The sequence below is a fragment of the Pyrgilauda ruficollis genome, unplaced genomic scaffold, assembly GCF_017590135.1.
Source record: "Pyrgilauda ruficollis isolate IOZ18807 unplaced genomic scaffold, ASM1759013v1 scaffold6, whole genome shotgun sequence".
Taxonomy (NCBI): domain Eukaryota; kingdom Metazoa; phylum Chordata; class Aves; order Passeriformes; family Passeridae; genus Pyrgilauda; species Pyrgilauda ruficollis.
In genome coordinates, this window is record NW_024527710.1 from 8909318 (window position 1) to 8937092 (window position 27775).

The 27775-nt window shown below is 41.1% G+C and overlaps 1 protein-coding gene across 1 annotated transcript in view; it reads left to right on the forward strand.

Moving 5' to 3' along the window:
• PTPRF (protein tyrosine phosphatase receptor type F) overlaps positions 1–27775 on the forward strand; it is a 376714-nt gene that overhangs the window by 179279 nt on the left and 169660 nt on the right. The window contains exons 4-5 of the mRNA XM_041483344.1: positions 2491–2636; positions 5285–5426. Coding sequence (XP_041339278.1) covers positions 2491–2636; positions 5285–5426 — 288 coding nt within the window. The remainder of the gene's footprint in view (positions 1–2490; positions 2637–5284; positions 5427–27775) is intronic.

A 27775-nucleotide genomic window follows, 5' to 3' on the forward strand; every position in this document is an offset into this window, starting at 1 on the left:
TCGGCCGGGGTTGGGGCTGGCATGTCCCCGCGTGGGTGCTCGGTGGCTCCCCAGCACACGAGCACGGCCTGTGGGGTGCTGCAGGTTTTGATGGGCCCTGCTGTCCTGCTGCCTCTTCAGCGGCTGACTGCCAGCCCCTCTGCTGTGGGTGGCCTCAGCTGCTGGGTGGCTCTCCAGGTGGTGACAACAGGTCTGGCCTCGTCCCTCACTCTGAAACCAGTGGGTTGGCCTCAGCCAGCTGCAGGCCTGGCTGTGGGCTGCCAGGAAGTTCCTGCTTCACCGTGGTGTCTCCGTGGGCTGCAGGGGAATACCTGCTCAGGCACCTGGAGCTCCTCATGCCCCTCTGGCTTGGTGCTCACAGGGCTGTTTCTCACTCTTTACCTCATTCCTCACACCTGTGAGGTGTTCTGCCTTTTCTTAACCTGGTAACACAGAGGCACCACCATGACAAGCCTGGCTGTGCCATGCTGTGGGGCCATGGTGGGACTTCAGTGTCCAGCACAGGGCAGCCCTGACCTCTCCTCACAAAGACCATCTTGCAGCACACCCCAACACCCCTCACAGGCAGTGGTGCTATGTGGGAGAAGCTAGAAGCATCCTGGGCCTTTGGCAGGCTCCCTGACCTGGGATACCTGCACTGGAGCAAGACAGAACCTGGTCTCTGGACTTTGTCAAAAGCAGGGAGGATTGAAGTAGTTCACTTGGTTGAGTGGCTGTGTGCATTGTCACACCATGCCACACTGCCAGGACAGGGCTCAGCATAAGCAGTTAATGTGAACTAAATCAGAAGGTGAAACTAGGCTTGAGGAGGTGCCACAGTTTCAGCCAAGTCTCGCAGGACTGCAGTTCAGGGGTGAAATTGTGCTCCACGGTTGCTGAGAGAAAGGTGCTGTGTCCTGGGCTCTGCCTCATCCTGCCCTAAGCCACTGCTCTCCATGCCCTGCTTGGAAAAGAAGAAAAAAGCATCTTTGTGCCAGGTTAGGAGCCCAAATCTGTTCCACAGAGGCTTTGATGATGCTGGTGCTCCTTGTAGGATTCAGATGCCAGTATCTGGAGGCACGGAGGGGTGGTGAGGGGGATGAGGAGCAGAGCATTTGCCCCTGCCCTCTTCAGTTGCTGCCACTACCTGCCTGGTTCAGCTGTAACTGCAACTGCACCCGTAGAATTTAAATCTCTCATACATTAGAAAAATGCATTTAAAGGCTGTCATCTGTTGGGATCACTGAGTTTGTATCTCACCTAGATCAGGGAATTCAGCCCTCAGTTTGTCTAGAGGTCAAAGCGCTTGGGCTGACAGATGTCATGCCCCTCTCTCTCAAGGACACACTCATGGATGTGTCTGGAATGTGAAGGTGTGGAAGCACCAGCAGCTCTGCTGGGGTCATTGGTTTGTTATCTTGGGGTTGAACAGGTTTGTTCTTTTACTCAGGCTCCTTTCTACGTGCCAGCAGCTGTCTCTGACCTGTTTATAGGCCAGGTTCATCTTTGAGGTGGTTGATCAGAATTGTATTTGAAACATGGTCATAGTGTGACCTGTGCATGGAATGGCATCATGAGTGGACTCTGTTAACTCTCCCTGTGGAGTTAAATGTTTTAGTGCTTTATGGGAATATGGGATCATCAAATGTGTCTCATGAGGACAAAGCAGTATTTCAAGATGATCCTCAGATCACATAATGCAAAATTTTCCCATACAGCACGTACAGAAGAATAATACAACCATTCAACCCGGATGCATAGTGTTATCCGTCTGAATCTGTTATGTAAATCTTGAAGACACAGCTCTATTTTCATGAGATTTTTAACTGATTATTTAAATGTTATATGGTACTTTTTTTTTTTTTTTTTTCATTTTTGCCAAGTCTTTCATGCCTGACTGCTATTTTGGTTTCTTTGCTGACTTTCATTTCTAGTGATTAGTCTCTTAACAAGCATAGGCTAGCCACTGCAGGTTTCCAGATACTTAAACTGTAGGATTTTTATGTCAGTCCACATCTAAAATGAAGCTGAAGTTTGCTATTTGTATACTTAAAACTGTATCTGTTAATTTTTATGGATGTGTTAACAGCTTTCAGTTAAACTAATGTCAAGATATGGTACATTTTGTAGGTTTGGTGTGTCAGCTGTTCTGTAATATCCAGTGCTATGAGTATGGTATAAATCTGCAAAAATCCATTTATTAAAAAATAAACTGTAAAATGGTTCCAAATTGTCATATACCTGAATGAAGGCCCAGGGGGCAGGGAGGAGCCTTCTATTACCCTCATTTACAGGCAAGCCAGATGGACTTTATCCATTTTAGGAGAAAAAGGTACTCAAGCAGAAACTGTCCTTGTCATGTTGCAGTCTGCACTGGATTTGTGTGGCTGAGGCCATTCAGCCTGAATTTGTAGTAAGAGCACCAGTTATCTTATAATTTAGATTAACATGACACATTCCGTGCTTATCTGATGTTACGTTCTCATGGGAGTGATTTGGTTATTTTTCCAGGCAAGCCAACGTTTATGAAGGCTCCTGAAGATCAGATTGGGATTTCTGGAGGAGTGGCCTCTTTTGTGTGTCAGGCAACAGGAGAGCCCAAACCTCGTATCACGTGGATGAAGAAGGGGAAGAAAGTCAGTTCTCAGCGGTTTGAGGTAATTACCAAAAGAAAAAAAAAAGCCCAAACCCAAAAATTTGGTGATCAATTGCACAATAATCATCACTGCAACCTGGGTATCTCTTCATCACTACAATACAGAGTGTAAAGCAGGCTTCCTTCCCTGCAGCAATGCAGTCTGTGGAGCAGGTGGTGTCCTTTGAGCACGATGCTGGAAACACACCAACAGGACATCCTCCTTCAGATGGGAGACTGGGGCTTACAGAGAATTGGATGGCAGATAAGAGCTGGATCTAGCAGTATTTTTGCTTTTTTCATTGTCAGAATTTATAAGGCACCTCTTTGACCTGCAATCCCCAGTTGAATTCAAAAGTGAGATGCCAAAACAATACTGGAAATCTTTCTGAGTGATGGCTACTGCCATCCCTCCCCCAAAGGTACTTGGAAGGGGAATGGTGAAGGGTTAATGGATGTCCCTGTGAGCTAAAGTAGGAGGGAAAGGAAGGGAGAACAGCAGGTATCAGAAACATCTTTGAAAAGGGGTCCAATTTGGTTTATATTTTACATAGCAAATACATTTTCACTGACTTTCTCCACCTTTTTCTCTGCTTTCCTTTTTGGTGTCGGGCTCCCTTCTCTAAAACTGCCCTTGCAAATGTGACCCTTCTACAATTCTGCTGCCTTTCCTCTAATCCCCTGTCTTTGATGTTTTTGCTTTCCTGACTGGAGCGCAAGATGACTTTGCTGCCCAGAATGGATTGATTCAACTCACCAATTTTAATCATGAATTCATATGTGAGCAGAAAACCTTGATTAAAGTAATCAATTTCAATCTTGTTTTACATTGTTATTTTTCCCTGGTAAAGGTTTTGTTGTATAGTAACTATTTAAACATTCTAATTTGTAAGTAGATACAACCTTTATAGTGAATTTGGTACTTGTTGTGGCTTAACAGAGGGCTATGCTATATTATATGCATTTATATGAGCAATTTCATACCTTTGTTCACATCAGTTTGGATGTATGGCTTGTGTCAGGAGATAATGATTTTTTTTTCCCAAGTAACTATTAATTTTACTTTATTATTAGTCTTAATTAGGGAAAATTTGGAAGTAAGTTTAAATGGAGGAAAAAACCAAATCTGATGTACACATGCTAAGTTGTGACACAGAAGAGGTATCCATTGTTAGCAAATTAACAACATTTTGGCCTCAGCATCTGTCTGGCCTTTAGTAGTTGTAGCTCTGCTCCTATCAGATAGTGTTTGTTCAAAGGATAGTGAGGGCAAAAGAGATTTCTGCTGTTTCATCTCTTGGCTTTTTAGTCCTTATCACTGAAGTGAATTAATCTCTGTAGCTGATTTTGTCTTGTTTTAAAATTTAGCAATAGCTCTGCCCTTTGTAAAGATTTAGTATATTGTCACAGTTTCATGTTTAATTTAAAGATAAGTGTTTTTTAAAATTATTTCTTTAAAGTGCATTATGATGATATTAATATTTCTCTTTCTTTACCTGACTGTATTAGGGGTTTCTTCTTGAAACAGAAGGGCTATTCCTTCCAGCATGAGGAATAACATACTTTTTTTGTGGTCTTGGTTACTTTTTGATTTCTTCCTATTTCTCCTATCACTGCAGAGTCTTGTGGTGCATTATTTTCCTCCTTCCTGTTCTCTCTCTTTTGATCTTTATGCTTTTTTTTTTTCATCTTTACTCCCACTTTATGTGGGAAGTGCTCCTAAACAGGCCCTTGAAAATTGGGTGAAAGTTTTGCATGGGGGTAGCAGCCCTAGGTTGACATCTAGCTCTGGAAGGAAGGATGCTTTAAGTCTGTTCATCTCCCCCTCAGTTCCCAAGGGACAGGAGTGGGTGGCATCTGCCTTTCCCTTATGCTGTCACTGTCTGCACATCAGGTGGTATTTCCAACTTCGCTGTAATAGAAGGGTGAGTTTGGCATTAATAGTGGCTTGAGGCTGTGCCTTCACAGCCTTGCTGTTATGAAATAGCATATAGTGATCCAGCTACAAACTAATAAATACCTTTTTCTTCCATGTATAAGTCAGAGTAATGCATTTTTCAGCTTAGCAGGATGGATGGAAAGACAATGTTTTATTAACGACTTAATTTATTTATGCTGGGGAAGGAAGTGTAATTACATCATTGTTGATTATGCCAGAGTTGCAAAGTACCCAGTGCTGAAGTACATTAAAACCCCTCTCTCTGCTGGAGTTAGCATGCACTGTAGGTGCTCCAGGTTTTATTCAAATTTTGTTACTGTTTCCCTGCAATCCCACAGGAGTATATCATTCTCCTCTTCCATCAAGGTGAAAGTTGGCACTAAATTGTTACCAGTGATTAGTAAAATCATTAGTGCAAATATGGCTCAGATGTTTTAAATCATCAGATTCACATCTTTATTACCAGGTTGATAATTTGTCAGCCTTAATTGATCCATAAAGAACCTCATTGGATCTTCATTTGTTCTGGCCTCCTCAGAGGACAAATACCTTCTTGACACTGAAATTTTTGTGCTACTGAATTTGGAACACTTAACTTACTGTATGGTATTTTAGGGCTTACAGAGCTTGTTTTGTTTTGGTTTTTGTTCTTCAACCCCTAGATTGTTTTGACTTTCAGTGTTTGTTGCAGAAGGTGCCAGTAATGAAGTGCTTTCTTTTCCTTTTCAAAGGTTATCGAGTTTGATGATGGATCCGGATCAGTTCTGCGGATACAGCCCCTGCGTGTCCACCGAGATGAGGCTATCTATGAGTGCACAGCCACCAATAGTGTGGGGGAGATAAACACCAGTGCCAAGTTAACAGTGTTAGAAGGTAAGGGGGAAGTTTTTGCATTCCTTAAGTGGCAGGAGACGTGGCTTTGGCAGCTACATGTCGATGTGCTTCATTTAAATGGTGTAGTGATATTCTAGCTTGATTGGGTAAAACTGTGTTCTTCCTGCAGTAGTTGCTGTAATTTCTCCTATAATAGAACATCATATTTTTGAGACAGTCATGGAAGGATTGCAGATTCTGAGCTGTCTTTAGTGTGTTTTTGTTGTCTGATTGAGAGGTGTCATTTCTGACGTGGAGGGCTATCTACAGAGACATTTGTATACTTTTCTCATCTATTTGCTTTCATATAATACCCATCTTCAGGGTATCTAAGTATTGCATGTGACAATCAGAAACTTAATCTATGTTGCTTCCTTCTGCACCTTGCACCTTCTGGATTAAATCAGCACATAGATTTTCAGGTTACTCTTCAGGTTTTTAATGTGATGTGAAATTTAGTTGTGTTTATTTTTCATGGTACTCACAACTTTTAATTCTATCTCTCCTGTTAAGGAATAGATTTTTCTCCTTGTCTGCTGTACGAGCAGGTTTTATTTTGCTTGCTGTGTTGTTTCTGCTAAATGTTTGTGGAAAAACAGTTTATTAGATATAAACAGGCTTGTGAACACTTGGTTTTTTAAAATATTAAATTGTCGGAATTATTTTCTGCTTTTAAGAAAGATGAGGTTTTTCCAGCACATAAATGTGTTCTATCATTTGTTTATATATAGGAATTTGTAAATGTACTGAGATGTTAGAAATCTGGGGCATTTGGCTGAATGCATTTTTACCCCTTACAAGCAGGAAAAGGCTTAGGCAAATTGCTTGAGGTTTACAGACTGATGTAGAAACTTCTAAGTAATGAAAAAACTAGACTGGAAAGTGTTTATTGTTGTAGGATTTTGAATCAGAGGAGAGTGGTTATCCCAGTGGTGAGTGTGCCAGCCACACATGACAAGTTGCCTATTGTTCCTTGTTCTCCCATTCCCATTTATAGCATAGAGGTAATCATATTTTCCTTTCTGCTCTGTGACAAAGAATACATTAAACAACTGTAATGTGCTCAGGCACCGTGGTGATGGGAATCATAGAAATCATTCAATACCTGATGTGATTGTGTATCTTGTTTCTGGAGGTGGGGCATCTTAAAGATCAGCTTGCTCTCCAGTAATAGTATTATTAAGAACAGGATAACAAGTGCTATAGACTTGAAAATTATTGGGGGACAAAAATCACATTCTTTTTGTTACTTCTTGCCTTTGTAGCAGTGTATGTGAGTGCATAAAGCTCAGTGGAGCTCTTTCAGCCATTTATGTGCAGATCTGCATTTAAATGCTTCCTGCAACTGGATTTTTGTGATACTGGATGCTTGAATACCACTCTTCCATGCACATTCCTGTTCCCTTTGGTTGTAGTTGCCTTTATGTATCTTGGATATGTATGCACATGCACACACACGCTAATAATTTATTTGCTCTGTGTTAAGTGTTCAAAGGCCCACAGAGACATGCCTTGCATCAAGGAGCACAACAGTATTTCTTAGCTTCATAGTGCTCCTGCTGTTTTCCTGATGAGGTAAAACTTGCAGACCACCACATAAATAGGGAATGTTAGGAAACACCACAGACAGGAAAAGACATGCAGGCATACAGTTTAACAGCTGCAGAAGCAAAAGTCAGTAGCAGTCAAGCACTGAGCCTGCTTTCTGTTTGGAAAATTCGTTTAATTGGGAGTAATGATAGTTGAACATGATCCCATCAGGTCAAAAACGATCTGCGGGCTGTGGGGGTTGTGTTTTCCACTCAAACTGAAGAGTATCGACCTGGCACTGGGCACTCTTGTAATGGGCAAAATTAAGAAACATTTGCTGCCTAACAATTTGTATGTGCTCGTGCATATAGAGTTGTGAGTTTGACTGCAAGGATGAAGAGCTACCTGTGCCTTTTATGTTGGTTTAAGTGACAAAGAGGATGGGTTATGATTTATGATGTATTTTTATTTAAGAAAATATGTTTTATATTTCCCTTTTCTGAGACTTTTCTACAGTCAGCTCTGTAATTTTTCAGTCACGTTATCTTATTTTTCTGCATTGTCTGATAGAGATTATAATGTTTCTGCATTTTGTGAATATGATTTTTTTTTAAAGTTAATATTCATTTCCTTACATTTCGGCGAAGTAGATATTGCCGTGATTGTGGTTGTTTACTCTCAATGGCTTCCAAAAAATAGTGCCCAAATTCTCTGCCATCACTTTTCTAACATTAATTTTGTAGAGGTATTTGAAAATGATGCATTTCATGTGGGACCCTTGGCACTCTCAAGACTGTCAACTAGGACTGGATTTTTCCCTCTGCTTTTGGGGTTAAAATAATTTCCGTAATTGGTCTCAGATGGCAGTTTGAATGATACAGACATTCTGCACTTCCTTTCAAGAATTTGACTAATGCAGTGGTCCCTGGTGCATGACAAAGCTTATCATAGATGTCCTCGTGGTTACATGCTGCTAAATACACAGCATGTATTGATTTTTACATTAAAAATCCTTTATAACAATAAGTTTTAATGCTCCTTCTCACAATTTGCCTTTATAACTTAGGCCTTAACATTAAATTCAAAAATCACAGTTAGGGTTTAGCAGGCTCCTTACTAGATGTCTTTGTAGCTAACTAAGCTGGGGGTTTATTTTATTTAGATTTCTGCAATGTTTTACAGATCAGAAGCAGGTTATCCTTTCTAATTGCCAACTTATTTCGTTCTGAGTATTAAGAGAGAAGCATGAGTCCAGTCTTCTTGGGGAGTCAGGAATTCTCAAATAAGTGAATCTCTTTTAACAGTTTGGTTCCCTACTGCCCTTTTATTCTTTGCTTCCATGTCTCTCATTTTTCCCTTCTAACTGCAGATCCTGTTGTGACCAAACTGCGTATACTTTGTGTAACTGGAAATTATTTCTCCAGTTGATAGTAGAAGAAACAGACATGCGTATACCTTCTCTTCTCATTTCTCCTGGGTAGCTGATAAGCTGAATTATGTATGAGTCATATTGAACATTTCTATCTTTTTTCCAATTATGACCTGAAGCAGCACAGAAGTATGTTTCTGCTTGGCAGAGGAGGAAAGCAGTGCAGGGAGGGGGAAGACTAGAATCAATAAGCTGACACACATTCTCAAGAAAAGCCTCAGGGACAGTTAGTGGCACTAACAAATTAATAAATATATTATTCAGTGGTAATGTTGAGAATTACAGAACATTTTGAATAGGGAGGTTATATGAAATAAAAGTAGGAAGGATGCCAGCGTGTGAGAACGTAGCAATAAGCTGATGGCAGGAGTGCAGAAGTCCATGATGTCCCTCCATGAGACTCCTTGTATGCTCTGCATTGCAGCTGTGTCGGGAAAGGTGATGGTAACAGTGTTTGTCTCTGGTTGCCTGTTCACCAGAGGATGCCTTCAGTCTGTTTTCTAGCAGTTTCCACCCAGTGGGAAGATAAGGAAAAGCAGTGGAAAAAAAGGTCTTCAAGGGGCAGGGAGAAGTATATTGATTCATTGGGAGAAAAAGGTAGCTCAGATACAAAGTATGTTATCAGTCTTCTCCCAGGGCTTTCCAAATAGGACATTCAGTTTTGATTTCCAGAACTGGAAAACCACTTAATTGCAACTGGTCCTTTAATGCTTTACAAGCAGTCTTTTTTTCACTCTCTTGTAATCCAGAGCATAGTCATATCCAAGTGACACTAAATATATTCAGTTTCATTTCCCTTTGTTTTTAAGTAGGTTAAATGAAAATACCATCTCCAATTTCCATTCTAGATCTATGCAAATCCCCTATGCCTCTATCCCAGACTCCTAATCATGTGGCATGTAGTTATTTGCCTGGAGAGTGCTGCCAGGCTCCACAGGAGAGCAGCTCCTCTTAAAGAGGACAGACAGAAGAACCAAGGAAGTTCCTGCACAGTGGGTTTCAGTTTCAAGGTAACCTGGAAATTTAAGTTTTGCTGGCTGGCTTTGTGCTGACAGAAGTTGAGGAAGTTCAGGTGCGTTTCACTGCAGCCCTGGTGTTTTACTGTGAACAGAAACATCTTCATGGTATCAACATTGTGCTCAGCACAAATCCAAAACACAGCCCAATACAAGCTACTGTAAAAAAAAAACTAAGTCTATCCCAGCCAAAACTAGCACACCTAGAAACTTTCTGAGTGCAGCAGTTGTCCTGGGGTGGCAAGCACTTCTAGCATAACATAATTTGCTGTTTACTGAACCATGTCATGAGCTTAATTTCTTTCACCATCTGCCAGCTGCATTCCAGTTCCTGGGGTTACCCTGTTTGAAATGCTGTAAATGGTAAACATTTGACTGTTACAAATGATTTCTGCAGAGAGCTAGATCTCGGAAGGCCTGAACCAATATGCCCTTTTTGTAAACATTCATCTAAAAGTGATTTTTGTCATTGGAATAGTAAACAGAAGTTAGTTAGTAAACAGAGCTATGTTTAATCCTTGTTTATGTTTGGTTAGTTACAAAAGTATCAGTTGGATCACTGTACTTTGGCTTCATTGCTTTTGCATCTTTTTGCCAGGAAGAATTTCTTGCAATTTGTTGTAAAATTGAAACAATTACAGAGTGGAAATTGAATCTATTTGCATGACTATGTAAATGAATTAAAACTCCCTGTGCTCTGCTGCTCCTGTGGTCGGTACTATTCTCTTCATGTCTCTGGTCAAGAGAGGACAAGTCTTTCTTCTACATGTTTAATGTTAATTAACTGTTCCAACATCCTTTGGTCTCTCCCTGGGAAGAAAGACTGCTGTGATCCTACTGCAGAAGTCCTACTCCTGTTCTTAGCTCTACACAGGCAATCCCAGTAGCACTTCCTGTAGGAGGCATGGACCTCTGCAACTATGGCTTTGCCAAGAGCTCCAGCACAGTAAGACTCCTGCTTCCCTGCTTAGGGAAGTGTCCTAACACACAGTGATGCACAGAGCAATGAAGAAGCCTGAGTCTGTCTGCTTTTCATTGGGTCTTGGCATGTCCCGTGCTTGTTAAAAAGAGAAACATTAAGCAAACTACTCGTGGTGGCCTCACTGCAAAGTTCAGGTTGTCACCTAAAAGAATCTAAGTCTGAGCTCATGTGGACCTGTGCTTTTGAGGCCTAAATACTGTTCAAGGAAAGAGTGCATTGTGCTGCTTGACAGCAGGTTGTCCAGTATTGGTTGGTCAATTCAGGAGCCCTGTCATCATGCTAACAACTCCAGTTATTTCCCTAGCACTGACCAGTGTGGCTAAAAGGATCCTCCACGGGGAAAGAGTCCAACTGCATACAGAAGACTGAGGAGAATTTGTGATCAGTTACAGTTAGACCAAGACAATTTACAGAGGCTGTTTTACTTGTATCACCATTACGTGCCATGCTGCCAAAACCTAGACTGCCATGGTATCTGAGAATGCGTTTCAGCTACTTAAGTTTTGGTATTTATAGAGCACCTATCATTTTAATCCAGGTGTGGAATTTTTGGTTCTATGTATATTATGTTTATTTGCTGTTAAAGATTGGATTCAGTAACAACATTAGTCCCACTCTTACAGTTTATTTTTATAATATTTAACAAGAAAGACTTTCTTGGCTGTGAGTGAAAGACAAAGAAGTAATTTCCTCAGGTGAAGAAAAGTTTTAACTGTTGTTGGTCTCTCCTTCAAACAGGAGAGTCAGCAGATCTTTAGAACGTATCAGACCCAAATGCCATAATTTCCATTTCTTATCTCTGTTTAAATGATTAACTAATGGCACATAACCGTGTAATGTATCCGTGATAGCAAGTTCCCTCAGAAGACTGCCATGCACTAAGGTTAACATCCAGGTTCATTCCACAAGTTTATGAAGCAAGAAATACAACCTTTGAAAAGTTTTATATGAAATACCACATTGTTAATGCCAAGCTGAACCCTTTGGAGCTGTGCACTCCCATAAAACCTTGTGTCTGAATAGGTAGTGACCTCTTAATCTTGGGAACGTTTTTCTTTTGCAGCAAATGACTGTTTCTGCATATTACCTCTCAAATGAGGTCCTATGAGATGACATCTGTAACAGGATGGGGTGTTGTCACATTCTTAGCTGCAAGTTTCAGTGGTATTGCAATGCCCAAAAGCAGCACCTGTGATTTGGGAAGGACTTTCCTGATAAAAACAAGTGAACTTTAAGTGTCAAGCAAACAAGAATAAGAGTATATTCTGCAGAATTCTGCAAAAGCTGTATCACAGGGTTTATATTGCCAAGCAGCTTGAAGTTGTAATTGTGTAGTTATATCCTGTAAGACTTCTGAGAGCTTCTTGTCTCACGTAATTGATTTATTCCAAGTTTATTTAACAGTTTGTAAGTTCTGACTTTGGTACTGGAAATGATGTTCAGCTAAGAAATTCTGTTGCCAGTAGTAGTTGTCTCCATTTTATTTGCTTCATTTCTGAAGTCCCTCATGAAGATACTCAGAAATGTGCATGTTTATTCAGAGCCTTGTTGCAACCCACTGGTATCTTCTGTCTGTTATGAAAATGAATAATTGAGTCTTGGGCATTACTTTTTCTTTTTTCTTGAGCTCAGGATGTTGAGACAAGTTGCTTTTCCCGCTGTGATACCTTAGAGCTTCCTGGGAGATTGTCTTGAAAAGTGTGTCAGGCCGTTCTAGTGCTGCTCTGCTGTCAAAACGTTCAGCCTATTCCAATAGGTAAATGAGGCACAAGCCGATTAGCTGAACTCTCTCGCAGGGATGTGCTCATGCAGGCAGGTTTCTGTCTTGCTGGAGAGGTGTCCCTGTGGGTTGTCATCTCCCAGCTGAGGCCAGGGATGGCCAGATGACTGCTTCTGCCTCTGTGTTCCAGTTTGAAATCAGACAGGTTAGATTAAATTGTCTGTGGTTTAAGCTAATCTGTTTTGACTCTCTGTTGGAACAGATCATCGGTCCCAGCTGGGAGGCAGCAACCACCAGCACTGCCTTTCATGTCCCTGCAGAAAGGCTGGCATTCCCATGTGCCCTGAGCCCCCATGGTCACAACCATGTCTGGAAAGCTTTGACAGCTCTGGGATTTTGATGGTCAGTAGGCAGTAAAACCAGAGGGGGAAACATGGTGCAGGCCTAGGCTAAAAAGAGTGGTAGTCTGCAAACGGCAGGAGAATGGAGCAGCAAAGTTACGGCTGCCAAGGAGGAGGAGCGTGTCCTGTAAAGTTCTTGTACTAGATTTTATGGAGGAAGAAAAGGCAAAAAATAGCATAGGTATAATTCAAATACTGTAAATCTTATTTTGTTGGGAAAATGAGCATTTAGGTCCTAGTTAAGCAGAAAGGGGCCAACTAAGCCTCCCCTTGCTCTAAAATCCCTGCATGAGTTTCATGGGAGTCAGTCTTCTTTTTGATTCTCCTGGCCTCAGTGCTTTCTCCTGTTCTGTTTGATTTCAGGGACTTTTCTGAACATGCTCTACTAGGGATGTACACACAAGGAGTCTTGTAAAGGCCTTTTCAAAAGCACTGATGAATTGATGAATTTTGGGTATAGAGGTTTCAATGGACTCTAGGATCATAGCTGCTTTTTTGATTTAGCTGGTCACTGGCTAGCATAACTTCTCTGCATTTATCTGATTCTCCTCTCCTCTCCTCTCCTCTCCAAGCAATAAGTGCCAGCTTTACAGCAAAAATTCTAATTATTTCTTATCTTTCATACTATTCCTGTCACTTAAGGTGATTTGGCTCTTCTGACTTGATTTTTTTGCCTGTCATCTTTATTTACAGCATCTCCATAGCACTGTCAATTTAAGCCCCACCTTTTGTGCAAAGGCTGCTAATGAATCTCATAATTTCAAAATTAATGTTCGAGGAACTTGTTGATAGGGATCATTATTGCACGACTAATAAAAAATAGCCGACAAGAGAGTGGAGTTGATTAGGTGACAGTGAGCCCTGATTTAGCTCTCCAAATGTTTATTTGGTAATAACTAGTCTGAGGATGGACCTGGTGACTCTCAGATGATAAAATTATTTTGGAGGACTGTCAGCCAGAAGAAAATACTTTTATTAATGAACTGTGTATGCAGCGTTCTAGAAGCCTTTCAGAGAAGGAGAAAAAAGACATGAAACCCCATAATTATAAATTAATCATTTACTCATTGTAAAAGGCATTTAATGGAAGTTTATTTAATTCATTTAGAATAGGCAAATGAGAACTTAATTCCTTTAGATAATTTGTGTAACTGTAAACCTTGTCAGAATAACCCACACACATTTCTTGTCAGATTCAACATCTAATGGTGACCATTGGAAACTAAAATAATATGTCTTTATCATCAGATGTTTCAAAAGACCTTTCTTACGGCTGGATCTCTTTCAAGATGCCTTGTTCTGAGAGCATCTGTGCCAACCTGTTATTGACAGATGTGCTCTCTGTAGCTGGTATGTCAGTCCTGCTGCTGTCTCCTGCTGACTAATAAAGTTTGTTGCTGGTGTGTATTTGTAGAGTCTTTGAAGTCTGTTAGGTTGTGGAATAGCCTTCTGAAAGAAGTAGTAACTCATTGCTTAACTCCTGGAAATTAATTGGAAATGCTGCTTGATAATGCCACGTGGATTATCTGCTTTGCTTACAAGGAAAAAATGGAAGGGCATGAGCAAGGTGTCTGGAAAGCTTTTCTGAGGCATTAACTACTTTTGCACAATTATCTTTTGTATCTACTCATAGCCAAGAGACTGCTCACAGCTTAGTTACCTGTTGTCATTTACTGGCATGCCATGGCTTACACAGTCACTTAAGATGGTGATTTTCCGTACCTTCTTGTGCGAAAGTGGGAGAATATATCCCCTTGATAAACCTGGAGAGTAGGTTCTTCAATGAAAAACAGAGATTGGAGAGTACAGAATGTGGTAACTGACTGTGGGGAATGCAGTGCTTACTGCTACAAAAGCAAAAAGTGTGTGCAAGGAAGGTTCCATCCAACCATCTTAGGTTCGGTGTCTTATCTTCTTCCTCTCACTAAAAAATTAAAGTCACAATCCCAATGAAGTCATTCTTGGAAAAAACAACATTTTAAAATGTAAGCCAGAAAAGTGTGAAACTGGAGTAACCAGAAACTTTTAGCATGCTAATAAATCTGTAACAATAACAGCTTGTCAGAAGAGAGCATATCCGTGCAGGGGTGCGTGTGTTTCTTGCTATACCTCTGGAAAAGAATATTCAACAAGTATTTTAACTTTCTCTCCTCAAGAAAAAGGAAAATTACATAACTGCTGCTGATCGGCTGCCTTTTGGTCTTAGTCTGAGATGCAAAACAAAGCAGGTTTTGCACTGAAGACCTGTAATACGGATCATTCCAACAGCTGGTTTCTGTGTATGATGCTTATTCACAAGATCCACAAGTAGTTGTCCTTATGATCTCTTGTTGGTCTCATGTTGTTCATATACAGTATGATGAAAGGAAGGCTCTATAGCTGTGATGCTTATTAAAATGCAGTGCCCAGATAATGACCAAAAGGAATAATTTGCCCTAATGTTGGATGCAAGAAGTAATTATTGTGAACGTTTGTTGTTAATTTTAACTTGAGCTACTTGTGACTAAAGTATGTTTGGTATCAAGCAAGATAAGCTAAAATATATGCATTCTACATGCTGTCTTAGAAGCCCAGGGTTGTAGTAGTAAAATACCACCTTCCCCATAGACTTTTCTAACAGCTGTTTATTCTTGTGGTTATTTCAGTTGGATAATAAAGTAAGTGACTCTTTCTGGCACTCCCACCTGCTCAGATTCTTTCTGCCCAGAGCTCCGGAATAGCTCTTTCAAATCCTTTATCCTAAGGAAACCAGCAGGTGTGTGGTATAATAAGATCTGTCTTTTCAAGATTATCTAGTGCCTTGATGAGGTAGGCTGGATGTTGCAATGGGAAAACACTGCAATGTATTCATCTGTCGTGCTAATCCTTTGCTCTGTTCCTTCAATCCTTTTATCACAAGGGTCCAGCATGGATGAAACCTTTCCAGGTTCTTGGGTGTTAGAGTTGAGTAGAGAAGTCTAAATAGCAATCAGAGCTATAACTTTTTCCATCTGTAGTGTGTGAATGTTCACTGTTGAGTTGCTGTTCCAAGGGGGAGCTGAGGAAAATTTCCTTGTGGTAAGAGTGCCTGTCAGCACAGGATGCAGAATGCTTTAAGTAAAACTGGCTGCACAAAGTGCTACAGGCAGTAGAACTGGTATTGTGATATTTTAGCTTTGATAGTACTGGAAAGGTGTTGGAAATATTAACCTGTTGGAGACCATAAAAACACAGAGTCTTGCTTTTTGGTACTACAGCTCCAAAATGGTGTTTTGTTTCCAAGCAAGGCAATATTGGAATTTATTTTTCTGTATCTCTTTGGTTTAGACATTTCCACAATTGGTCCCAGTGAGGAGAAAGTCCTTGGAGAGAGAACAGAAATGATAAATAGTGATGAAAAATGCATAAGCTGCACACGGGGTGGTACTAACAAAAGCTGCTGCAGGGGAAGGTAATGGATTGGGGAATGCACAGTCCAAGGTGACAAGACATCCAGTATAAAGAAGGTCAGGAGCTGGAACAGAATCAGCCTTCTAAAGAGAGCCTGCATCTCCTTCACTTTGAGTCCTAGGAGGGAGAGTTGTGCATGCCAGCAGTGCTACAATTCATGGAAGTGCCTTCCAGATGGAGCTCCACTCTGAATGTGTGACTAACAAGCCAAGCTAAGCAGAGCTGCTTGTTCCCTGGAGCCTGTCTGGAAGGGAGACAAGAGGCCAGCTGAACCCCTGGCAGGTATTAATGCACTGAAAGCCTACATATGGTAGAGATTAAAATGGTTTACCTGGGAGAGTGAAGAGGTCAGCAGGGAAAGCCTTTGCTTGCATGGACCTTGCTTTGTTAGAAGATAGGATGCAGTTTTCTGTCTCCTGGTTAATTTGGACAGAGATTTTCTGTAAGAATATCACTGATGTGAAACCTATCTGGATTATGCATGTCATCAACAAACTCAGCATTGAAGTTGTTGAATGGATTGAGGTCGGGGGAAACTCAGTGTGTGGTCTTTGCAAATAAATGATTTGGTTGCTTGATTAGGACATGCATTTGTCCTTTCAAAAGTAGCATTGCAGAGAGTCTTAGCTGATGCTTTGCCTGCAGGAGTAATCCGGCCTTGTGGAAAAAACAGCAGTTGTTTTGCCTAGAGGTGGAAGGCTCAGTCAGAGTCCACCTGATTGGCATGTAGGGCACATCCCAGCACTGTAACTTCTGCTGCCATGTGTTCCTGGTCCCAAGGAAGAAATTGCTGATCAGATGAGTAGTATCCAGACTTGAATTTAGCAAACATTAATTAAATCTTTATCCTTTGCAGTAGGACTTTCAAAAGGGAGGAAAAAAATAAAAGGGTTCTGGAGGATTTGTGTTTTTACTAATTAGACACTAAAAATTATAGAAGTACTAAAAAAAAATAATAAAATAAACCTTTAGCTCTTGCCCCAGGCATGAATTTACTAGCTTTAGTTTGTTGTGCAGTTTGGTTCATTGATCTTGTCACAATTGATGATTCATTAAGTTGTGACTACTGTAGAAATTACAATGCACAGATGTAGCTGAACTGCACATCTGTGTGTTCCCAATGTGTTAATGATTTAAAAATGCACTTTCTCTCTGGCCATCCACTGTGCTTCAAGTGCCAACTGACACTTTGTATTACTGAGCCATTTGTTGTGGTTGGCAGAGGAAAAGTCTTTTGGTTCTCCTTGTACTTTTTTTGTGACTTCTCTCCATATTTCGGATAGCTGAATTTGATTTTCCCAGCAACCCTGGCCTTGCAGAATGCGAGCTGATGTCTGTCCCTTTGCAGGCTGACACTTTTTTCAGTGTCACCTCCTTTCTCCTGGTGTTTGCTGGCAGCATTTGGGGTTGTTTTGTGCACTGAATCATGGGAAATATGTCAAACTCAAAAGGAGGATTTTCTGGTTTAATTACTTCCCAGGGTTCTGAATTTTAATTTTTGAAGTTTGTGTGAGGTGGTGTTGGCTTTTGAGAAGACTTCAGAAACTTTCAGTGTATTGACTTAAAGGCTGACTGGCACCAACAATTCAAGAATGTCTGGCAATCATAAAATGTCTTAATTGTTAAACCTACCCCATGCCTCTTCCCCTAGTTCAAACCAGTATTCAGACTGGCCCTTATTAGAGACTTGCATTTGATAAAAGCAGAAATCTGGAGTTGTCTATCTAATGGAGTGTGGCGTTGCATTGATGAGGCAAGCTATACCCACTATTAAATCATAGTAAGGTTCTGGCTGTGTTGTGTAGTTAATGCATTTTCTTGTGGTTACATTCTGTCTCTGACACCACTTTCCAGTGCAGCCAAACCCATAAGACTCCTCTTGCTTCAGGCCTTTCAGGGAGTATCAGGGAGAGCAGACTGCATCTGTTCAGGCACGTACCAGCCAATGTACGTGGCTCTGTGTCCACTTTCAGTTTATCATAGGCTCTGCAGTAAGAGGGTCCATGTCTGGTATCCCTTACTTGCATCCTCTTCAGTTCAGCCATGCAGATATTTCTTAAAGGCAGGTTAAAGGATCTCTTTAAGAAATTATATACTATACCATCCAAAAAAGTGCTAAGCAGCTGTAAGTCCAGCAGTAACTGGTCAGTTTACTCCAGTAATTTATATATAATTCCATTGCTGAAACTGCATAATCTCAACTCCAATTCAAGCCATTTGTCTCTTCCTGGGATTGTAAACCCTCTTCTCTGCTCTGTGTGTCTGAGATCCCTTTTTCCACGTAGGCTTCTGTAAACCCTCTTCAACAGGCTGAACATTTGAGCTCATTAAGCCCCTGTTGTTTGGCTTATTTTCTAGCACCTGGCTTCCCTTTTTAGATCATCTTGAAATTCTCTGTGCTGTTTTTGTGCTTTTCTAGAAGTACATGCATTGCAATTCGCACTGTATTTTGCTGCCATAAGAAACAGCTGCAATGATTGAAACTGAAAGTTAGTCTATCCCTTTTTATTTTTGGCCAGGAGTCAATTATGAGTGCCAGAGAAGTCTGTAAGGACCATGCTTGGAGCAACGATTCCTTCAAGTACATGCTTCTCTGGCCTCCACTGATGTGTACCTCAGGCATTTTTCAACTGAAGGCAGTGGGTTTAGTCAAACTAATGAAAGAAGAATCTAGCTATGCTTTGAACTTTAACTTCTGGTGTGCATATAATATTGCACATAGCAAGATGTTTCCCAGCTTCACTGTGTGGTCTGTAAAAATGATAATGTTAATGTCTGATATCATTTATGTCCTGCAGTCTTTGTACTAGAAGGGACAGTGGGTTGTTGTTATTATTATTAGAAGGGACTCTGGATTTAATTGCTCTCTTTGCATCCATGCTTGTGTCTTCATGCTGGAAAGTGCTGGCATATTTAGTTGTGATTTAACCTTTGTTGTTTGCAACAGCAAAATTATGTGTCCTCCTGTGGTAGAAACAGGGCTTGGCAGCATTGTGGGGTAGCTTTACCTTATCTGGCACAGTACTGAATATTGTGAACCCTTTCAATTGCCATCTTCCAGAACTCCTTCCATCTTGCAGGTTGAGCATATGGTTTTGCTCATTCCTGTGGCAACTGAGTACACATCTGGAAGACTCCAGGAACCCTTTTTGTCCAGGTGATTCAGTGTACTGGGTCAGACTAGACAAAAGATGAAAGTTCAGGAGGGGTTTTGTGATAAACAGTAGGAGGGAAGTTGCCTCGGTGACTGAGGGTATTTTTTTCCAATTTCTTGTGTTCAGATGACTTTGTACTCTCTTTTATTCAGATGTTATAAGTTGGATGTTGCCTCATCAATCCTGCGCAGTTTGTAGCAGTAGCCTGTCTTTGTTATTTATAATGCAAGATGCTCCATGGTTGTGAGGCAGGATGTGCTTTGCATCTTGCCTCAGTAGTTGTGGTGAGGGTGTTTCCCTTAAGGAAAGAGCTTAGCAGCTGTGGAAGGCTATATCCAGGTCTTGGCAGCAGAACCATGCACATTCCCCATCTCCAGACTTGACCAAGGGCTTTTACCCAGCAGAAGGAAATTTCAAAAGCCATCAAGCACCAGGGCAATTTTTCACTCCCTACCTCACTAAAATTCAGCCCTGGATCAGTGAACGTGTCCCAATATTCAGGATCTCCAGTTCAAGATTTTGAGCTACTTTATGCCAATGAAGGATGGTAAATGACAGTCATCCATCAACTGACTTGATTGAAGTCAGTTTCCCCTTTTTTCTTAGAACATTTAAACCTAACACAACGGAGCTGTTATTTGGAAGGTATACAAGTCCTAAGCAATGCTGCAGTAAATTGAGGAATGGAGCTGAGCCAGACAGAACAGGTTCTTTTGATCTTTTCTTCCGCTTTTATATGCAGAAAGGCAAGAGAACTCAGGAGTGTCCCGTGTCCCATCTAGTCCTGTGCTGCTGAGTAGTGCCTTTATCTGACCAGTGGCAAATACATAGTGTTCATGAAAAAAAATAAAAATGGCACGTTTAACAAAACTGTCTGAAACATAAGTCACAAAACTTGACAGCTCATCTTCTCCACCTTCCTAACGACTGTGTCACTAACACTCATTGAAGCACAGAATTGAAATACTTTCTCTTATCACTTAACCTGTTCTTTTATGGTATACATTTTTAGTTTTTTTTTTAGACTTGCAGCACTGTTGGCCTTTAGATCAGTGCTGCTATTCTAAGCCCGGCAAGTGCTGGTTTTCTATGGCTGAAAAATGAGTCTGCAGAATCTGAATATAACCTAGTGATTCATTACTTCATGCACTTTTCAGTTTGAGATATGACATGCTGAATTTCATGGAAACTGGACCTCACTGCCAAATAACAGAGTTTGAACTTGTTCTCCTTGTGGCATTAATTTACAGCTACTATGGAGGATCAGATAGAGGGGTGCAGACACAAGATTCACCAGCGGAAATTACCCAGATTCCAGTTACACAGTTAACAATGACTCTGTAGTGCTGGTAGAGTGACCCTTTCAGCATTTTTAAACTTATTTTGGCATTTCTTGTAGAAGGCCATTCTATCTTAATGGCATTTCTGACAGATACGCATGGAAAACTGGGATCTTTAGAACTGAAGCTCTGTAGTTAATTACAAGTTTCAGTGGAGTTTTAGCTAAACCATAGGAAGTTTTGCCAGTGTTTCATCCCATCACCAGTACATGTTCCAGGCTCTTTTTCATTCTCAGTTAGGAAGGGAAAGTGAATGTTGTTTCTAATTTAAGTTCTACTGCATTTCCAGTAAGCAGCATTTAAGAGAGTACGCAGAAGTCCAAAGTTTGTTTAGAATAGAGGTGCAGCTCTAAGGTTGACTGTGCTTATCTTTAGTACGCCAGTCAGCTGCCTTAGATGATAACCTTTCACTTCAACAATAGAATTAAAAGCAGCTTTTGTTTATTCCTCTACCATAATATTTTTACAAAAGTCTGCATATGATCTGCTAATGCCTTTCAGGGAAGCAGAAGTACACTAAATGCCATTTTTCAGGACATATTTGTGTGTTACCATGTCAGCTGCTTTGTGCAGCAGTGCAGGGTAGGCATTCTACTTGCTGCTCTCTCAGTAGATCTGTTGTTTTTCATAAAGATACTTTCCAAGTGCTTTATCAGTCTGCCTTTTTCAGTAACATGTAGAGGGTTCTCTCTGTGAACTCTGAGTATTTTCCAAAACAAATAATTTGGAAATTACATTTGGTAAACCCTAAATTCTGAATAATGCAGGTGCAACAAATGTTTTTATTCTGTTTCCTTCAGTTAGAGCTTAATTTCTTGTTGCTGAGCATTTCCACCCATCATAGAAGTGCTCCTTGCTCTAGCATCTAGATGCAATTGGGTGATGCTACTTGAGCAACTGTCTGAGGTGACTCTTCTTCATTTGGGGTTAACCTGATTTACACCAGTAAAGTAATTTGCTACTCCAGTTCTGAGACAATGCTAGGTGGAAAAGCACTGGATAGAAAAGCCTTGCACCATCTTCCTTGTGCAGCTTGAGCTGATTTCCTGGATGGCAGTGGAAGAAGAAGGCTCAGCTCACAGAGGGGGCACAGCAGCCTCGTGTGCCATTGCTGACTGTGTCATCAGAGCAATGAAGGCTCAGATTGTGGAACCTCACAGCAGGGCCCCTGAACCAGCATGGCCATGAAGGCACAGCAGGCTGCAGTGAGCTCTGCACAGCCATCTGAAAGTTCAGGGAGGAGACAGAGCAGTAGGTGGGTACACACAAACCTGTGCATGTGACACGAGATAACACAGAAACAAAATGATAGCCTGGAGTATCACTGGTTACAGTATAATTGTTGCTCAAATCCTGAAGAGATACAATTGGAAAAGAAGGATTTCTGCTCCTGTGTCTTGGTGAATGTGCTGTGGAGGGGCTTCTGTCTTAGCATGGGAAAAAAAAATGTGAAGAAGCTTGTGTGAAAATATGAAGTGTGGATGATGAAGCATTGTGGGTGCCTGGTGAGAGTCAGCACCTCAGTGGAATGCTGTATATCAGGGAGAAGCATGAGTCTTTCAAACAGAAAAATAGTGGAGTCTCTTGTCTTAGAGCGTTCAACATAGTAGCTGCACAGCCCCCACTGAATGGTCAGGCCTCAGCAATTTAATATTGGGTAGCTTCACAGCTCTGCCTGACAAGGATGTACTTTTATTCTGTTGTGCATTAGTGTAATCCAAAGAGAATTTCCAAAGAGCCTCTGAAACCTTTTTAAGATAACTGCTTTTGAGGCTCCATGACATTCAGAATGTTAAATGCTGAAAAAAACCTTAAAGGAATAAGAAATTTTATCATGTGAATATTCACATTTTTAATAAAATAAAGCAGCTAGTAATGGAAGGAAATGAAAAAAAGAGACAGCACAGTCTCAGGCAAATGACTGCTGGAGTTTCACTAGTTAAAAACAAGGAAGGTTCTGAAGTGTAATGGAGTGAATCACTTATGACCAGTTTTACGGTAGAGTAATCTGACATTTACTTTCAATGGTAAATACAGAAAATGATAGCGAAATGCTGAAAACGCGATGTCATAAAAGTTACAGCCTCCCCATCAAGTTTATTATGCTTTGGGAGATACAAGGTCTTGGTTGTTCCCTGGAATAGTTAAGATGCTTGAAATTTAGACACTGAAATGTAAACTAGTCCTTTGCTACCCATAGGTTTCAAATGGTCAAATATGAGCACAATTACGCAGCCGAGCAGTTCTGCTCGAGTGCCCATTGCCTGCAAGTGGCTGCACATCAGTTGGTTGTGATCTGCAGGTTTCCACGGAAACTGCATGTACCACTACCTGTGAATAATTGAGAATGGCAGCTGTAATGAGAGAATTTGGGGCAAATTGTGTAAATACTCGTAACTAGATTACAGTGGTAAAATATTTTCACTTTAGATGAAGATTTAACTTCCAGGCTTAAGGAGATTAAACTGAAGAGGTCTAGGAAAGAATCTGTCCTGGTGAAATCTGAGGGATGAGTGTGTTTTAAAAGCCATTGCAAATTCCCAGAATTTTTGAGCAGGATTTGGGAAAGTTTTTTTCTATGTGCTGCCTCAAGGGTCTGATACCCTTTGTATTTTAGTTCTTGGGGGCAGGTAATTGAAAGGCAAAAGCACTGAATTTGTTGCAGCTGTGTTGGCTGGGAAGGGACTGCTCAGACCCCACTGCTTAGGGGCAGGTGCCTTGTTCCTGTGCTACTTTCAAAGACGTGAAGATACACCAGAGGTTTGGAATAAAATACCCAGGTAGCACCTGACAAGTCTCCCCTGATTTTCCTCTTCAGCTTATGTGTTTATTTTATTAAAAGTTAGATGCAGTAACTTAATATTCAGAGCACTCCTCTGCTCTTCAGTGTGATCTGCATAAATCGAAGGAGAGATGCTACAAGCTAGCTTTTCCTATGAAGCCAGCTTTGTGTGTAATAGAGAGGAAAAGCCAGCTGGATGTAACAGGATTCACTGTGCTTGCTGCTCAGATACTGTAGACGCGTATTTATGTTGGGTTGAAGTGACCTGAAGAATTTCCGTTGCCATCTCTGGCCATACTGTCTCCTACACTGAGCTTGCAGGAGAAATGTGTGCGGTCATGCCAGCAGGAGATGCATGTGTTTTGTATTAGCATAAGGTTAAAAAGAAATGGTGACTGTTTCTGTGCTGCAGCTAATGAAAAGGTTTGGGCTAAGACATCATAGTTAATTTTATACAGAATTAATTTGTCTTTGAAACTGGTTTTGTTTTATTTTCTGCCAGCAACAGTTTCTCAATGCTGGTAAAGCAGTAGAGTAGAGTCTATTTTTGTGTGAGCCCAGAGCAAGCCAGAGGGTTGGCATTACCTGTTAGAATACCTTCTTCATCTGGGAAGCTTAAAATTTGGTGCTAGACTCCCAGTCATTCTCATTGCCTCTCAAACCACAGGAAGAACAGGGAAGTAGCTACTTGTAGAGTTTAGAGAGAGAATGTTAATTGGTGTAACTGAGCTTTCCTCCTTGGAAGTAGTGAACTCTGAAAAATCCCAAATCCTGAATGTTGCTAGGCTAAATGGATGGTTAAATTTAGCAAAGCTTCCACTGTGCCTTGCTGAGTAAAACAGGGCTGCCATTTACTATTTAAATGTTGGCTGTGACATGAGGCGATAGCTCAGGGTGGGCTACCTTGCAAACCAGGCCATGTAGTAAAGTTATTATTGACTTGAAAGATGGACCTTGTCATGAATTGCATCTGCAGTGGTGCTGTCAGTTAATTTTGAGCCAGATAGCTGTAACCAGCTTTCATTCTACTAGCAAATATCTGGAGATATGTGGGTTATGTACTAGCAGTGCTTGGCTGAAGAGGAATTAGTTTTGTCTTACAGTCAGTGATCCACAGCATCCAGCAGCCTTAATAATTAAAACCAGAACATGTCTCAAGACTCTGATCTGAGTATGTAAAAAGGAGGTACCTTAAACTCTGTATTTTGTTTTAAAAAAATCTCAACTCACCAAAGAAATGCTCGGCTGATGACTGAAAGGTTTAATAATAAAGAAGGTTAAATGGGAGGAAATAGTCTTGCTCAGGTTTCCCTCTGCTCATGGTGCCAGAGCCTTGTCAAAGTGAAATATGTAACACTGGCTGAATGGCTGAGCAGCTTCCATCTGCTTCAGGATCTCTCAAAGATAATCAAGAATGATGAAAATTGTTTCTTCATTTTTGACCTCTAACCAACCTGTTAGCCTTATGTCTATAAAGCAGGGGATGTCTCCAGACTGGACATAAATTGTAATGCCAGTGTAGATCACAACTCCTCTATCAATATTTGAACTGGAAAGAGCTTATATCAGTATAGCAGCAGTTTATTGTATTCATGAGAGGAACTTTGTACCCTTAAGACTCATTAATTTGACAAAACCCTAATAGCAGCTTGCAAATCTTACTGCCATTTCTTGCAGGAAGTGAGGTCCTTCAGGATATGCTGTCCCAAGACTAGAGGAGCCATTTGCAATGTTCATAGCCCATGCCTGCCATCCTTTTGCAAAACAGGAGATTGAGTCTTTGCTGCTACAAAGAGTGGTTTCAGTGGCTTTACTGATGCTTTTTTTTTTTTTTTACATTTTTTTTTTTCTTACTTTACGATGATGCATAGCTGACCGTATAAAATGATACATTATCTCATACCTCTCATTTCCCCAAGTCCTGGTTTTAATTTCTCTTCATGATTTGTGTGCTTTGGGCTCCAAGCACCCTGAGGAGAAGGAAAGCCTCGTGTTTAACTCCATAAAGCCCCGTGCAAACTGTCGTAAGAGGTGTAACAGCACAAGCTTCACTCTGGAGTACCGTATCTGTGTAGAAACGCTTGCTTGAAGCTGAACAAAGCTTGTGCTAACTCTTTACCTTTTCTCCAAGGATGAGTGTCATCGTTTTCTGGAGATTTTTATCTTGTTGCAGAAGTTTTGGCTACCCTGTTGTGCAAATGGTGCATTCCCATGGCTGGTTAGCACAGCCAAGGCAGCCTGTCTGTCTTACACTACCAAGCCCCTTGAGGTCTGAATGCAGCGAGTAGGAACGTGGGTGTTTTCATATATCCACATGTTTTCATCTCCACCTCACAGTCAGACCTTCCCAACTGTCATTCAGGTGTCACTTTGGCTACCACATACTCAAGTCTCATTTGCTTGCATTTCTTAAACTCTCTCTGTGGTAACTCTCAAAGTTTAATAATTTTTAAAAAAAGTTGAGTCAAAATATTTTTGGGGAAATGTTGGAGACTGGTAACCTATTGTGAGAGTGTGTTGGATTAAGAAAAATTTAGAGGCCTTAGGTAACAAAGATTGTATTGGCTGTGGAAGAGAAAAAAGCCCCTTAAATATTTTTGCAGTAGATGGAGAAATCCCTGGAAAATTGAGTATTTCAGCACAGAAGTCATTGAACTACACATGAACCTGGAAAAGCTGAACTGGAATACACATTGTCCTTTCTGTGTTTCTTCATGGCCAGCACATTCATCTGGGCCTCGTTTTTAGTGTGGAATGAAAGGAAAGTGCATTGCTGTAGTTGCAGAATCTGAAGAAAGATAAACACCTTCCCTATCTCTAATATTAAAAGAAGACTCAAATCTTCGAGGCACTGCACAGTGCACAGGCTGGTGTTAGGACTCCCCTCTGGTGCTACTTGTTTTGTATGGGACAGATACTCATTATCCTGAGGTCTCTTCGTGGCTGAGTTTCAGATGGAGTACCTGTCCTGAAGATGCCTTTGGTATGGCTTGGAGATCTCATTATTGGAATATTTTTTTCTGACAAACATGGGAAGTGAGTGGTTCATTTGAAAGGCTTGTTTGCTTGGTGATCCCTCTTTGGTAATTATTTGTGCTGACAACACAGCTGTTGGCTGAAGCAGCCTATGTGCTGCGGGCTTAGTTATAGGCAGCAGTGCTACTGGACTCCTACCAGACAGATATTTGTTCACCTGTAGCAATGAAGTGAAATTGTGTTTCTAATCCTTGCCATTTCCCTGCAGAGCTGTCTCATCCATGCACCTTTGGGGCTCATGTGAAGAGACACTGTTGCTCGCTTCCCTGCGCCAAGTAACAAGGGAGGGGTTGTCCATTGCCTGACTCAATTTGTCTCCTTCCTTTGCACTGCATTCCACAGAATGTTAGAATGTTGCACAGAATTCACACTCATGTTAGCTTCTGCTCCCTTGAATAAGGGCAGAGTCTTGTGGGACACTGGCTGTGTTGTTCTGAGTCCTATCCTCGTGTCCCCCATGTCACCTGCTTGGACTGGTGGTGATAGAGACCAAGCGTGCCTCTTGCCATGCTCGTAGTAAAGGTATTGTCCGTGCTAAGGGAAGCGATGAGCGTTTCCCTGCTATGTCCCCAGGATATGTGCCAGTCCAGCCTGTAGGAGCTTGTGTGCTTTGATCTGCTGCAACACATCTGCTCGAAAGGATTAGCAGAAAACTCCCTTCTCAGCAGCTTACAGTTGTCATATATTGACACCTGTATTTTGGTATTTGCAAGCTAAGCCTTGCACTTATACAAATAAGCAAGCTCAGTTCTACATGGGTAAAATTGTAGGATGAGCCTGTTTTAATTAGAGCTGGTGAGACTCCTCAACACTCCTGCTGTTTGCTGTCATAAACATCCTGCATATGTTTGCAGCACAGTGAAAAAGACAGACTTATGGGGCAGCTGCTTCTTTTAAAGCAACAAATCAACTCCCAGATAATTGAAAAAGCCACAGTTGTTTTGAGAACAGGTAGAGGATACAGAGGGAAATATCATTGCCGAACATCTGGTCTGCAGATCTCATGAGAGGAGAGTGGGGAATACCTTCAACCCTGGGTCTCCTAGGATGTTTGTCTTTGGAGTTCAGACTGTTCCCTAGGGGCTGCTTGATAAGCACTTTTCTGGTAGGTTTTAAAGCAAACAGGGCTAAATGCCTGGATTTTTCTTTCAGGGTCAACCTAAACTTTTTCTGTGGTCAAATATGGGTACTTAACATTTTTCAGATTTGTTGATTCATAAATCAAACTGGGAAACACTTGCAGTACTAAATAAAGACTGTTTAAAATGTGCATCACAGTATCACAGCCTACAGAGCAATGTCTCTGAGCTATACCTGGGTTCAGTCCCTGTGATATACCTGGGTTCAGGAGCTGGTAGCATTTGCCAGTCAGAATAGTGAGCTTGGTTTTTTACCCCACAACAAAACTAATACACTATAACCTCTTTATTCCCTCCTGTTTCACTTGGTCTGTGTGAAAGCTCCATTGGCCACCTCTTGCTTCAGACATGTCAGCTTTCTTCCTGAGTAAACATCCTACTTTACCTTAA